Source organism: Lepisma saccharinum, chromosome 23, assembly GCF_977018435.1.
Source record: "Lepisma saccharinum chromosome 23, izLepSacc3.1, whole genome shotgun sequence".
NCBI lineage: Eukaryota > Metazoa > Arthropoda > Insecta > Zygentoma > Lepismatidae > Lepisma > Lepisma saccharinum.
The window spans coordinates 21,077,945-21,092,297 of record NC_139251.1 but is presented as its reverse complement, the minus strand read 5'-3'; the positions used below and the strand labels follow the sequence as shown (position 1 = coordinate 21,092,297).

Genomic DNA, 14,353 nt, shown 5'->3' with positions numbered 1-14,353 from the left:
GAGCATTGTTTGGATCCCCTGACTCCTTCCCCCAGGAGCACTTCACACTCTGGCCGTTGATATCCGTGTTTGCGTGTTTGGCGGACTCTTTTGTGGATAGTTTTATTGTCCTTGAACGCTTGGATCTCTTGAATCTGACCGAACGATGAGAATGTCTTCTGGATCAACTCCTCGGTGAGATCATTGGTAAGATCTCCGCAATAGACACTGCAGTTCGTCGGACTGGATTGGTTATAGTCCTCGTCAAAGGTAACAGGCTTGATGTTCCCTTCTTTCTTGGTCGCTGCGGGGATTGTGTCCTAATTGCGAAAACAAGGAACTGGAAATTCTGTTTTCAGAACAAATAAGGGTAGTGACCCAGAGAGACAGCTGGATTGACTAGCAACAAAAGCCAATCTCATTGACTGGTCTTCTACTTTGTAAATTCCTCCAAAGCCACTTCACCCTTTCAGTTCGGTCGTCGTATTCGTGTGTTGTCTTGAAAACCCGTGCCAAAAGAGACGTGGAACTGCTTCAAAGGATGCAGAATAACCGCCGACTACGGGGAGGCAAGGATTTTCTAGTCCCCCTAAATTCACGTAGAGGGGCATATATTATATATATTTACATAAATAAAAAATTGTTTATGCCAACCTTGCCCCCAAAATTATTTTAAGTTGACGCCCCTGGGCACCGGGCAAGTAAAGCAGTGGAGGGATTGAACCACAAAATGAACGTTAATCTAGAAAGGCTAAGGCAGGAAAGTGTAACGACATACTTCTTAATATGGTAATATACCTAGAAGGTGTAAAGCGCAAGAAAGAAAAGTTTTTTTTTTGTTTTTTGTTTTCTTGGAGGAATGGATGGTGAGGAGCACTAACAAGTGTCAGGAGATTAGTGATAATCCTAATTTGTTTTAAGAACATATGCTTCGAATTTGAATTTGACATTTAGGTAAAGTTAATCATCCCTTTTCAGCTAAGAATTGTGCAATATGTAGTCGGATAAAAATAGCACACACTTTTATGATTAAGTTATATAAACTTTGACGACCACTTTAATCATGTCGAATTTTGTATGTTACAACTGTGACAGCTAAGGCACTCACCAGCCTCAAGTGTGGAACTGAGGCCCTTTCCAACATTCGTTAAAAGAAGTTGTAGGTCCAAAGGCAGAAACATTGCGTTCGCAATTAGGACAGAGCTTTACCAGGTAATATAGTGTTATTTCTGTTCAGGCAACAAGTGTTCGCAATTAGGACTGTTCGTAATTATGACGACACCGCTGTTTTTTTCTATTTCCGGACTTAGGTCACTGACGAAAATGCAATAATGTTTACTTGTGTCTAGTTTTCGCTGGTTTCCTGGTGACTTGACAAACACGCAAATACTAATACAAATACGCGTACAAACACTTAACAGCGGCTAATAAAAATGTTGTAGCGTCAATGTTGCTAATTAGGGATATCACTTACAAATGTTGGCAACACCAGTGGTACTTATTTTCTGGTTCACTCCAAGAGTTGGTAGGTGTTGGTAAGGTTGAGAGATTTGGTTGAAAGAGTGAGAAAAGTAACTTCCTTGGTCTAGAAACAAGGCATTGTTATAGCATTTTCAGCTCTGTTTTTCCGAATTACTGCTGGCGGTTTTAAATACCACTCGAAGTTCAGTGAATAACCTCTGTAAATACAGACAAAGAAAAGCAAACTGATTTTTATTTCAATTTACTTCCATGGAATAACTTAAAGTAAGCACATTTCAGTGCTGAGAAGAGAAATTCTCGAATGATTGACACGCACTCCATCTAACAGTGACATCTGAACCAGATATTTGCCTCGCCGTGGACAGACTGTTAGTCGAGATGACAGGCTGTCACGTTTGCACATTTAAGTGATCGATACCATGCTCTAGGATTGGTTGAGAAACCAGTGAAGTTGGAAACCAAACTCTCTATGAAACTTGACAGGTAGAGTGCGAGAAAACAAACAAATTAGAAGAAGAAATGTTTAAGTTTTGCTGAACTTTGAGTGACACCTGAGTGTGAAACATGGAAAGAGAATCGTTGGGGATGTACGTTCTGTAGAATTCTATTACTTTATTTTTATAACATTCTTTCATACATGAACAAACATACATGGAATATTAATTATCGCCAAGACAAGAATAGAAGAAATCAAGAAAACTAATTTCTGCTACAATTTTGTAATGATTTTATAACTTCAGTTGTCAACATGTGCTGACGTAGAATTTCTGGCTCACCACGGCAAAATTTTGCTCAAGATGAAACAATCCGAGGGGCTGTGGGTATGCTCATTTGAGTTTTACTTATCAAAGGAAACAGTGACAGGTCGTGCCCAGGATTTCGCCCGGGGAGATAAGACTGTGGCAGGCGCTTATGACATCTAGTTGTAGCAGACAGTCCTATATTTTCTAATATTTTCCAGCATTTTAAGTTTTTTTAAAAATGTAAGTTGAAGTAGGTGGTGTCATAGGCGTAACTTAGCGGGGGAAAGGGGGCACTTGTCCCCCAAAATTTTCAGGTTTGTTAAAATTTACCAGTTAATTTACTTTTGTTAACATTCTAAGACCTGAGGAGTTAAGTAATAAATAATAATATTTATGATTTCGCAAATGTAACAGCTATTTAGCAAATAATCCTGGACACTATTTTCATTAGATGAAAAACTTTTCGACTCTGCCCCCCCAAAAGTTAAACCTCAAGTTCGTAAACTTTTTATATTTATTTGTATTATAAAGTTAAGTCCCAAGTTACGCCCATGGGTGGGGTGTTATGCCCCCACGTTCATAGTGTCTTCTTCAAAATATATATTTTGAGGAAGGCACAATCCTCAAAATATACATGCCTTTCTCAAACTATACATGAGGTATAAGGGGTGATCCTTTTCGAATATGCCCAAATGTCCACGTAGTACACCTTGGACTGCATTTTGCAGAATAACGAGGCTTTGGCGTCTGGATCCATGGCCAGTATAATTCTCTATTGGATTTTTCTTGTGTGTTGTCCATGTGTGTTTGTGATTGGCCTTTCATCCATATGCATCTTATCTCCATTCATCCTCATCTTCGCGATTAGCCAAAATTGACAGAAAAGCGAAGTAAAATAAACTTAACCAATGAAACTATACAAACATATTTTATTATGAGTGCGTTAGCGATACGTCTTGAATCATCTGGGGACAGAAACAGACGCATACTTTGCCACGTGTAACGACCGTACTAGGGAGCATTAAAACTACAACAATATGACGCATTTCTAGCAGCCGCTAGTTAACAACTAACCTGCATATTGTAACCAGAAAAAAAATATCCTGATATCCTTTCGTTTTTACATTTTGTTGAGCAAGCTTGTTAGAAGTATTATAACTTCATGTGAATTGATTAATTAACTGCTGTGCCATTAATATTATTATAATGTGCTTAATGCTGTTATTATTTGTTCCATTAAAAAGTAGAAAATTCGATTATGAATTGAGATACCGGTGTATTAGTTGGGTACCAGACTGCCATATTATGTGGGAGAGGTAACCAAGCACATGTGAAGCCCGGAAAATAAAAATTATTTTCAGAAGAAACTGTGATCTTGTAATCTGTAAGCCGTACTAGTTACCTGAGAACCCAACACAAATGAATTCAAGCTTATTATTGTGTTTTCCTGCACATAGAAAAGATAATATGAAGGGTGGTATTGCTGCTTCTCGCCGTTGGGCAGAGACTGCGCAGTATCTTCCAGCGTATGCGCGGAAGAACAAAAACGCGACGAGTGGGAGGAGCTCTCTCTGCTACGTCAGTCGGAAGCATGCGCAGTAGCTTCCAGCGTATGCGCGGAAGAACGAAACGCGACGAGTGGGAGGAGCTCTCTCTGCTACGTCAGTCGGAAGCATGCGCAGTAGCTTCCAGCGTATGCGCGGAAGAACATACGCGACGAGTGGGAGGAGCTTTCTCTGCTAATTGAGTGCGAAGCATGCGCAGTAGCTTACTGCGTAATGAGTAGAAGAACGAAAGCGATTACTGGAAAGAGCCTTCTGCAACACGACTCTCATTGAATCTATGCGTAGGATGTGGCCACGAATGTCAGGGCAATGAAGCTATATTTTGGGCATATTTTCAACCGAACAGGAGCAGAAACGCGAAACTCTAAAGGAACAAACATCCACCAGAGCAGAACAAGAAAAGGGGGTTGCATAACAAGAAGTCGCTTGAGACTATCCAACCGTTCCTGACCTGAAAACGCACTTCGGCTTGAACCAGAGAGACCACCAACAGAACACGTTCACTTTGAAAGACGCCGTCCGGGGTTTTTCTTGAGAAATTGAAAGAAGAGGACAGACCGAGGAGGAAGAAGGCGAAGAAGAAGAGCGTGCGACTTTCGGACCGTCCTCTGAATCCAATTTTCTGATTACGCTCGTGAATGCCCTCGGAGGAGAATAGCAGATCAGAAGCACCACCCCTTCTCCCCCGCACACGGGAGCGTTTATCTGAATACCCCACCCTCTCAAATCCAATTTAACTTCTGGAGAAGTAGCGCTATGGGTCAAGGGTTGGAAGATCTCTTTCGGCTACGGTCTCTGAATATTTATCGTCGCGGAAGACGGAGAAAAGGGAGGGGGAGTCTTTCGCTTTGCCTTTGTGCGGCGACATAAAAGCCTTGTCTTCGGAATCTTTGAAAAAGTGTTAATTAGAAGTTGAAAACTAGAATTAAAATAGATTTTTCTTTAAAACACAAATATATATGAACAGGGGATTAAAAGGTACTGCAGATGGTATACTCAATCGTGTTTCGAAGATGGATCGAACAGGTAACCTTCAGATCTTTTGATTTCTACTTTGTGGGCCTCCTCTATGGTGCAGTGGTAGAGTCGTAGCCTTGTAATCAAAAGGTCCCGGGTTCGATTCCCAGTGGAGGCACATAGTGGTTCGGATCTCACTTTAAATTGTAGGTTCAGTCCCGATTAGCCTTACTGTGCATAAAGTGGACTTAAAAACACCAAATCAATCAATTTCTACTTTGGCTATCTATACGTTGCTTATCTATCCTTTTGGTTAATCACGGCGATGAAAATTAATGTGGAGCTCATGAAATGGTAATAGGACAAACACAACAACATACATACAGGGTGATGCAAATGTCTCATACAAATGGTGATCCATTTTTTTCCTTTTCAAAAAAGTGTTATGTATGTAAACATATATTTAGATATTTTTAATTAAAATAGGGAATTAAATATGGACTTACAATTGCGAAAATTGCAGCTCACCCATCAAAATAAAATGCTTAGGCTTACCAGGCATTATTTGTAATGCAAAATTCAAATGCAAAATGTTATTATTTGTTATTAAAACTTTCTTCTAAGTGCTGTAAAGCGAATCTCTTCCTGTTGTACCCATAGACAGATTTGTATAGACTGAAACTGCGTGCAATATCGAATGAAGTAAAGGCAGTATTTTAAAATATGCAATGGATTTCACACGAGTAACGATATTTCTTACGCGATACTTTTGAAAACAGAATAACAGTAATGGTAACTTGTTAAATTGGAAACAGAGTAACGTTAAATGTAACGCATTCCTGTCTTGAGTAACTTACCCAAATTTGATACTAAAGTGCTTCTAATATATTTGATGCATTTGTGTATGTAGCTGGCTCAGCACACACCGAGAAAAGAGAAGGAAGACACAAAACAGGAAACGTATCCAATGTCATCCTGACTGCGGGGCCCCAGTTGCCAGAACCTCGTTAGCCAGCGATTGTTACAACTCCCAGGGTGCACCGCGCGGAAGAACGGGTAGCACTTGATTGCCCAAAAGAGAATAGCCATTGCTCTCAAGATGGGGGCGTTTTAAAGAGGATGGCAGAGCAAAAGCTACACGAATAACCACGTAAAAACTACGTTTGAATAACTGTTCCAGGCACAAACAAATCGAGATACTAACAATCCAGGAAAGGTTAGTCGAATGGAACGCTGACGAAATAGTACAAAAATTACCGATCAAGGAGCTCCTGCACAGTCAAATGTATAGGGATGGTAACAAAATCCGCATAATGTATATTCAAGTTTAAAATTATCCAATATCCGTTTCTGATGCAACGGGAAATCAGGATATTTAATTAGTTCGTGTATGCGGCTCGCTATTTACTTTTCCATGTTGGGTAAGTTATTCTGGTAGAATGGTTTCTGAAATTAAGGAAATAATTACCAAATAGAGCTTCGAGGTAATCCATGCACAAATGACCGACATTTAAAAATAAGCATACAAATGTGATAAATACTGAACTTAATAACAGAGATATATGTTTTAAAAAAGTTAACATTTAAATAATATGCTGAGAATCTGTACGGAAGAAATACGAACGGTCCTTAAAATGAATAAACGACAAAACTGTCCGGATAATGCACACATTTGGACATTTCGGATAAGTCAAAAATCAGGGTACTTCGGATAATTCGAATACCGATATCAGAATATCCGATATCCGTATATGAAAATAAAATCCGGATTTGGCTATTTCTAGCCAAGTGGTTAACGTCCTCATCTTTGGAGCGAGAGGTTCCAGTTGGAAGGTCCAAAATAGCGGTGTTGACCCAGCATCGCGAGGATAACTGGAAAGGAAAGCCTCTTGAAATGAAGAGAAGCGGAATCCGGTCTCGATAGCAGAAAACAGCATCGATAGGAGTCGAAACGTCACCAAATAAAAGCAATATGGTTGGTAGGCTCCGGCTTTCAGAGAGCTGTTGCGTCATTGAGTTTTGTTTTAATCGCGTACTATGAAGATCCTTGTCCAAAACCCAGTGCTACAGGGGTGACCATTTTTTAGGATAGTCAAATATCAACATCGCTTCCCTTCCACCTAGTGCACACCCTGTACTGAATTTTGCAGGCTAACGAGGCTCTGATATCTAGACTCACGGCCAGTATAATCCTCAGTGGGGTTTGTGTTGTGTCGTCTATATTTATTTGTAATTATCTTTTCATCCATTTCCCCTTATCACCATTCATGAAAAGCGAAGTAATCACGAACCAACCAATCCAGTGCTACATTTGCACATTGTCCTCCATGCAGTGAAATCTGAGTAATTTTCAATTGACTCAGGTTGCCATTTTTTTTAAAGAAAGGTTCAAATTCCTCGTCAAAACAACAATCTGGTAACATTTATGGTGACCTGGAAACACTTAGTCGTTTGTCCATGTAGGCCCCGACTAATTCAAGGAGATGGGGAACGTGATAGGGCTAAAAGCTTACGGGAAATAGAAAAGGACGGTAGGAACATTCTAAAAGTCTATCGGAAACCGGAAATATCGAAGAGAAAGTCCAAGAAAACCTCTTGATGAATGGCCTCCATTCCGACGAGGTACGAGAGGACTAAAAATCGGCGCAGAAGAGGAAATGACACCGCCATCTTGGAAGGAAAGTCAAAGATTGATGAGGAGGGGGAGGAGAAGGAGCAGGTAACGGATGCTGAGTCAAGACGGATAAGGCATAAAGGGGCGGAATAAGAGAAAAGGAAAAACGGATTTGCTGAACGAAAGGTATCCGTTGAGAAAACAACGCAGAAAATGAACCACGCTCTGTTCTCGACCATGCGGAAAATAAATTTCGATACATCGCTCTCCTTCACAGGGTAAGAGGTCCAGCGGTTCACTGGCACCTCGGTCTTACCCAGGGTCTCAAGAACTGTATCTATTGGACCAGTGGCGGATCTAGAAGGAAAACTCAGGAGGGTCGTTCGTCGGCCGAAAATCTATTGTAATCAACATTTGCATATTTTTATATGAACAATATAGGGATAGTTATAACGATGTTCCCAATTTGACACATAGACCTATTACGTTTAATAGGATCCAGATGCCCAAAATTAATACATGTGAAACGAAAACTTTTAAAAAAAGTTTGTTTATTTTTATTATCTTGTTACATATCAAAGTAAATCTCCAAATATTTAAAATGTACATTAGATTTATTCCTTTACCAGCTGCTTAAAATGTCTATAAATTAGAACAGGGTGGCTACACTAGGAAAATGATAAACTTCAAGTATAATTCCCGGTTTTCAAGGCGAACTTTGCAAAAATGCAAGGGATGTTTTCTCCATATCAACCTTATGTAGTGTATAACCACATCTCACCACTCTCACACATACACACACAAATAATATTAATAATATAAAAGATTTGTTTTAATTTAATTAAAATATATAGGCATATATTTATATATATTTGTATGTATGTACACACACACACACACACACACACACACACACACACACAAATATACATGTAAAATTTAAGGTGTGAAGTTTACATTTGCCATTTCACATACTCAGACTCGAAATACATCTGCAAATAAAAACCACAAATGTTACGTGATATACTAATCTTCGAAAAAAATGTTAATTGTACAATCCCTACCAAAAGTTTAAGACCACCAACTTTTTTCATATAAATGAATCCTGACCGAAAGTTTTTGGTACAAATATGGAGTGAAATTGTATGGAAGTAATAGTGTGTGAGGCATATATTGCCGAAAAAAATATTGGTATAAGTCTTGTAGTTCTTGAGATACGAAAGTGGAAAATCAAATTCCTTAACTGAAAGATCCAGCATTTTGAAGTACAGATGAATGTGTATACACGTAACCAACGTCGTTACGACAGTACTGAATTTTTTCCAGTATTGTTGAAAAAAATGGAAAAAAAAATTCTCGAGTTTTATATTTTTATTTCTAAAATTCGCAAAATAAAAAAAAATACAGCGTAAACTGAGAGGTCTTCAGATAACAATATCTTCCTCAGCGACTGCGCTGGAGTGAACAAATTTTATCAGTCATTAGTTGAAATGCGTGTCAATAGATGGCGCAGAAAGACATATCTCGAGTAGCAGCATTGTGCAAGTCCAAGTCTGTTTTCGTTACGCTTGATAATAAACAGGCCGTTTGAATCGCAAGCTACGTGATAATGGGGAAATAATCTGTGGTATGTACAGATGCAATAGGTCTCATAGAGAAATTGCAGTCGCATTGAATGTGAGTAAAACCTGCGTGGCGAACACAATAAACAAATTCAAGCAGCAAGGTACAGTGGTTGAAAAACCACGCTGCGGCCGCCCCAGGGTAATGTCTGTACGCGAGGACCCGATTATCGCAAGAGTGGAAAAGAATGACCGTAAAGCTCCTCTTCCAGCCATAATGAGGGATTTTGAGATTCATTCATGGCTCCATGGATTCACGAGAATACATCGAAAAAATGAAAGATAACAAGCGAGGGAAATCCGATTGTTGTCTTGGCCAGCACGAAGTCCAGACCTGAATCATATAGAAAACCTATGGAATACCATTGGTCTTCTTGTAGCCAGACGCCAGCCAAGGAATGTCCAGGAACTTCGTGAACAGATCTCCGAAGTATGGAATGAGATTACGCCCCAAGAATGCCAGAAATTGGTCCGCAGCATGAGAAAACGTGTGCAAATGTGCTTGAAACTTAAAGGTGGACCTATTGACTATTAAAATGTCACGTTTCATTCATCTAATTTCAGGAGAAATGTTTGTTTCCAAGTATATGTTCAAAGTTCAGATTTAGTGATTTTACAAATTGTACCTTTAGTTGCATCTATTAGTTACAAGTGCATTAAAATGCCCTTACGCTTTCTTGATCTTGATGTACCCTTCAATAACATTACATAATAATTCCAATTTTGTATTAAAGTGTTTATTTCATGAAAAGTACTCGCATATGTACTTTTCTGAAAAACACATGACAAGGTGGTCTTAAACTTTTGGTAGGGACTGTATAAGAATTTTGAGCTCAAAATTACTTCATTAACTTCAAGATATATTATCTTGCAATAATCTTCCGACTGTAAGATAGTGTGTGCTGGAAAGGACACTAACAAACTAAACTGTTTGATTGGATTCTATTTTATTTTCTACACAGCTTTCTTTTCCTTCCTCCATAGAAATGAAAACTAAACTGTGAAAACCTTGCCGCAGAGCATTTATAAATACGTATAAATTCAATGGGATTTGAATTAATACAAGTTGCAATTTTTCACGTCTACGGAGAAAAATGAACGCAGAATTCCCGGAGCCAATAATTCATGCTAAATTTCCCGGAATTCAAGGAATTCCCGGTGAGTAGCCACCCTGTAGAAAATAGTTGAAATGGTTCTATTATGTATACATTTTACATATCTTTTATTTTCTATTAATATATATCAATTAGATTTTATACTTATATTTGTCTTGCATTATTTGTTTACATTTACTATGAATATATCGTTATTGGTGAAGATCTATTAATGGTTTCTTGAAATATATAGATAGACAAACAGACGCAAACACACAAAGGGACAGACATAATGCTTTTTTCTTTGTGTGTGTTTCCGATATTATCCTTAGTAAAGTATATTTGAAGTCAAAACTAATGATTATCATTCTTGATATAACAAAAACTCTCTCCCAGAATTTTTTTTATTTTTTGTGGATATTTTTTTTTAGGACAAGATTATTGGTGGGGAGGAAATCCATCTACTGCTCCCAGGGTTTTGCACCATGAGTACTACAAACAAGAACCCATCAGTTCCCTGCAATCTACGCGAATGCAAATTATACTGGGTGTTCCATTTACAACGATTCCAGGAGTTGGGGATAGTACAACTTTTGAACCGGAAACTGTGTTTCGAAACTGTATACATCATGCGATTACTGAAAATAATAAAAAAAGAAACTTGGAAATTTCCATGCAAATGGTGAGATTACATTTTCCCCCGCTTGGAAAGAAACGGAGGAAAGGCCAGTCGTGTTCCATTCCTGATGCATCGCATGGTTGCCAGGTGAATGTAAGTAACACTATTGTCATGAAAATTTCAAAGTTTTTTTTTATTATTTTTAGTAATTGCATGATGTGTACAGTTTCGAAACACACCTTTTGTGGCACTAAAACACCAGCAGTGTTTCCAATGCACAGTCTTAATTTCTAAAAACAACGATTTTCCCAGTTCCCCCTTAAAGACGCCTCATCCGATTGGCTATAGGTAGAAATGAACATTTCTTTTTTCACTGCCATAGATGCCGAGCTAATCCACCTAACCAACCTGAAAATTACCGACGGCATGTCCATACATGTGTGTTATGTGCCATTTTTCATGCTTTGTAAAAAAATCATTTACACTTCCCGTTACATCTGGCAACACTGCGTGGACATTGTTCCCCGGTTTAAAAATATATGCATGAACAAGACTTCAATTTTGTATAAGGATTATATCTGTACCACTTCCGGTTCAAAAGTTGTACTATCCCCAACTCCGGGTTGCGTTGTAAATGGAACACCCTGTAGTAGTAGAAGCTATAAGTGGTAGCTACTAACCGTTACTGAACATCTCATCGTCGCTCACTTGGCCGGAACGTGTGTAGAGGACTCCGAACTTGAAATTGACTGACCCCTCCTGTTCCTCCAGCAGCAGCAAGTCCTAGAAGAGAAGGATTACAAATTAATTAGTTCATCGAATGTGAGCAAATCAAAGAACATCAAGGATGAAGAGCAGACAAAAAAGAGCATGAAGGAGAAAAGGACTCCGTGAAGGAAAGCACGACCAAGAATTGCATGGAGAGAGAGAGAGAGAGAGAGAGAGAGAGAGAGAGAGAGAGAGAGAGAGAGAGAGAGAGGGGGTATGGACGTATTTGGAATAGTATGCCAAATCAACGAAGAAAAGCAAAAAATTGAAAATTGGTTCCAGGAATGACATACACACACACACACACACACACACACACACACACACACACACACACACATATATATATATATATATATATATATATATATATATATATATATATATATATATATATATATGAGGGAGAGAGAGAGAGAGAGAGAGTAGGAAGAAGATAGTTGTAAGGGAAATTAAATTATTAATATTTGAGAGAACGAAGAAAAATGAGAGGACCATAGAGTTCGAGAATGACCAAATATGAAAGTATGAAGATAGGAAAAAAGCGCGTGGATGAAGAAAGAAAATCATAAAATTAATGGGAAGAATGAAGGAGGAAAGTTGTAGCCAGATGTGAGATCAACTAAGAAAAGGGAAGGAAAGAGAGAGCTAATAAGAAAAGGGAGGAATTGAGAGAGTTAATAAGAATATGGACGATTGTGGAGTGAATGAAGGAAAATATCCAAGAATTGTATGGAAGGAGAGACAGGTGTAGGGAAATATATGAAAAAAATGAAGCATGAGTGACATTAAAGGAGAAAGACATGAAAATATGTCTATTTTCGAAAGGTTTAAAGAGCAGTGGCAGCAGTATTGTACAATACAAATAATAAAACAATACTTGACCCTTTTCCTTCTATATTTAAATATACACACATTCTTAAAGATGTCTAGAAACCTTACTTCAGTTTTAATGACCTCTTACCAAAATTAAGAATAAAATTGCTTTCTTCGGCTTTTCATCTCAATTATCATTGAAGATACTTCTACAGGAGGACATCCCTTCCACCAATAAGAGATAAAAGTAAGGGAAAGAAGAATGAATAAACAATTCAGAACAGAATTCTGTGAAGAGAAATACCTTGGTGGTTTACAAATACTTGGATTCTATCTCAACAAGCAACCCTCTTTCAGCAAAATAATTCGACCCACCTTACCCTGAAGCGTCCTTTTATAACCCACCAATCCCATTGTGTTAATTTTGATTCAAGGAATAAATAACGTTCTCTCAAATCGCTGCTGTTGAAGATATCTTGGGATGCTGAAAGGAAATGTTTCCAGAGGGAAGGGAGGATGATTCTAAATGTAAAGAAGTTCTAAGATGTGGCTTTTTAAGGCTAGAATGAGGATATACATTTTTCCTTGTCCTTGAAAATATAACCACTGTAAGAAACCATAATGTGAAAGTGTATAAATATACCGGGTGATCCGTTTGAGATGTCAGAAAAATAAACCGTTATCTACAAGATGTTAATGTAGACATCTGTGAGCAGTTTGTTGTAATACGAGCACAAAGGATGTAAGTTTCGAGTGAGTGGAGGTTTACTGAATTCAGCCGCGTGGCGGCAGTAGCAGTACTCGAAAATTTCGCATACCATACGACGTACTGTGTGCGCTGTTGTGACGTGATCACCACCTTTGTTACCAGGCACATTAGCGCCGCCATGTGGCTGAAATCCGTAAACCTCCACTCACTCGAAACACATCCTCTCTGCTTGTATTACAACAAGCTGCTCGGAGATACGTACGCTACCGACAATAAGTTTAAGACCACCAGGAAAAAGTGTGAAAAATCAGTAGAAATGAATGTATTTCGTAATTAATGTACAAGAAACAGATGTAAGAATCTGATTGGCAATGTACAGTACAAACATACCGTAGGTACATCCACTATACATACTAATGTCACCTCATATTTTGCTTCCATCAATATGTCCGCCATGGGCCTTAATGACAGCAGCGCAAATACTCCAACAGTTTGTTCAGATAGGATGGTTGAATGTTACGCCAGGCACCGTTGATGAATTCACATAGCTGTTGAGTGTTGCTGGGTAACTTCTTCCTGATATCCCCATCGATTTGGTCCCATCGCAGTTCAATTGGTGGAAGATCAGCAGACTGTGGTGGTCACATCATGAGAACTAATGCCCCTGCTGTTGCCTTGCGTTCCAAATACCGCGTGCACAATTTGGATGTATATTTGGGATCATTATCTTGTTGAAAAATAAACCCATTACCAACAAGACGACGACCAGAGGGGATCGCATTGTGCACCAATATCTGATGATACCCTTCTTTTACCAATGTTTCCTGAATTTTATGAAGTTCCCCCATTTAGTTTCCAGCAAAACACCCCCACACCATTACTCTTCCACCCCCATGTTTCACTGTGGGAACAAGACACTCTTCTTTCATTCTCTCGCCGACTTTTCGATGCACAAAGGTTCGCCTATTGCTGCCAAATAATTCATATTTGGATTCGTCGGTCCAGAGTATCCGTTTCCAGTTATCCACAGTCCAACCTTGGTGCGTTTTAGCCCAAGCCAATCGTTTCGTCTTGTTCACACGTCGTAACAATGGCTTTCTAGCAGCTACTCTGCCATGCTGCCCTTCTTCACGCAACCTATTCTTCACCATTATCACAGACACAGGCGTCACTCTGCTGTTATTCAGGGAAGCAGCGATGACTGGTGCTGTTAGGCGCCTGTTCCATTTGCTAGTTACTGTAATATATCTATCGTCAGCTATAGACGTTACACGAGCTCTTCCACTACGTGCACGGTCAGCATGACTGTTGGTTTTACGGTATCTGTCCAATGCACAATGAACAACAGACTTTGAAATATTCAGTTTTCTTGCTATCTCGCGTTC

The 14,353-nt window shown here is 38.9% G+C and overlaps 1 protein-coding gene across 2 annotated transcripts in view; it reads right to left on the bottom strand.

Annotated features, from left to right (window-relative positions):
- Nucleotides 1–14,353, bottom strand: part of LOC145977740 (GTPase-activating Rap/Ran-GAP domain-like protein 3) — a 742,197-nt gene that overhangs the window by 192,920 nt on the left and 534,924 nt on the right. For both annotated transcript variants that reach the window (XM_083109991.1, XM_083109992.1), the window contains one exon: nt 11,356–11,458. In XM_083109991.1, the coding sequence (XP_082966117.1) occupies nt 11,356–11,458 (103 nt within the window). The remainder of the gene's footprint in view (nt 1–11,355; nt 11,459–14,353) is intronic.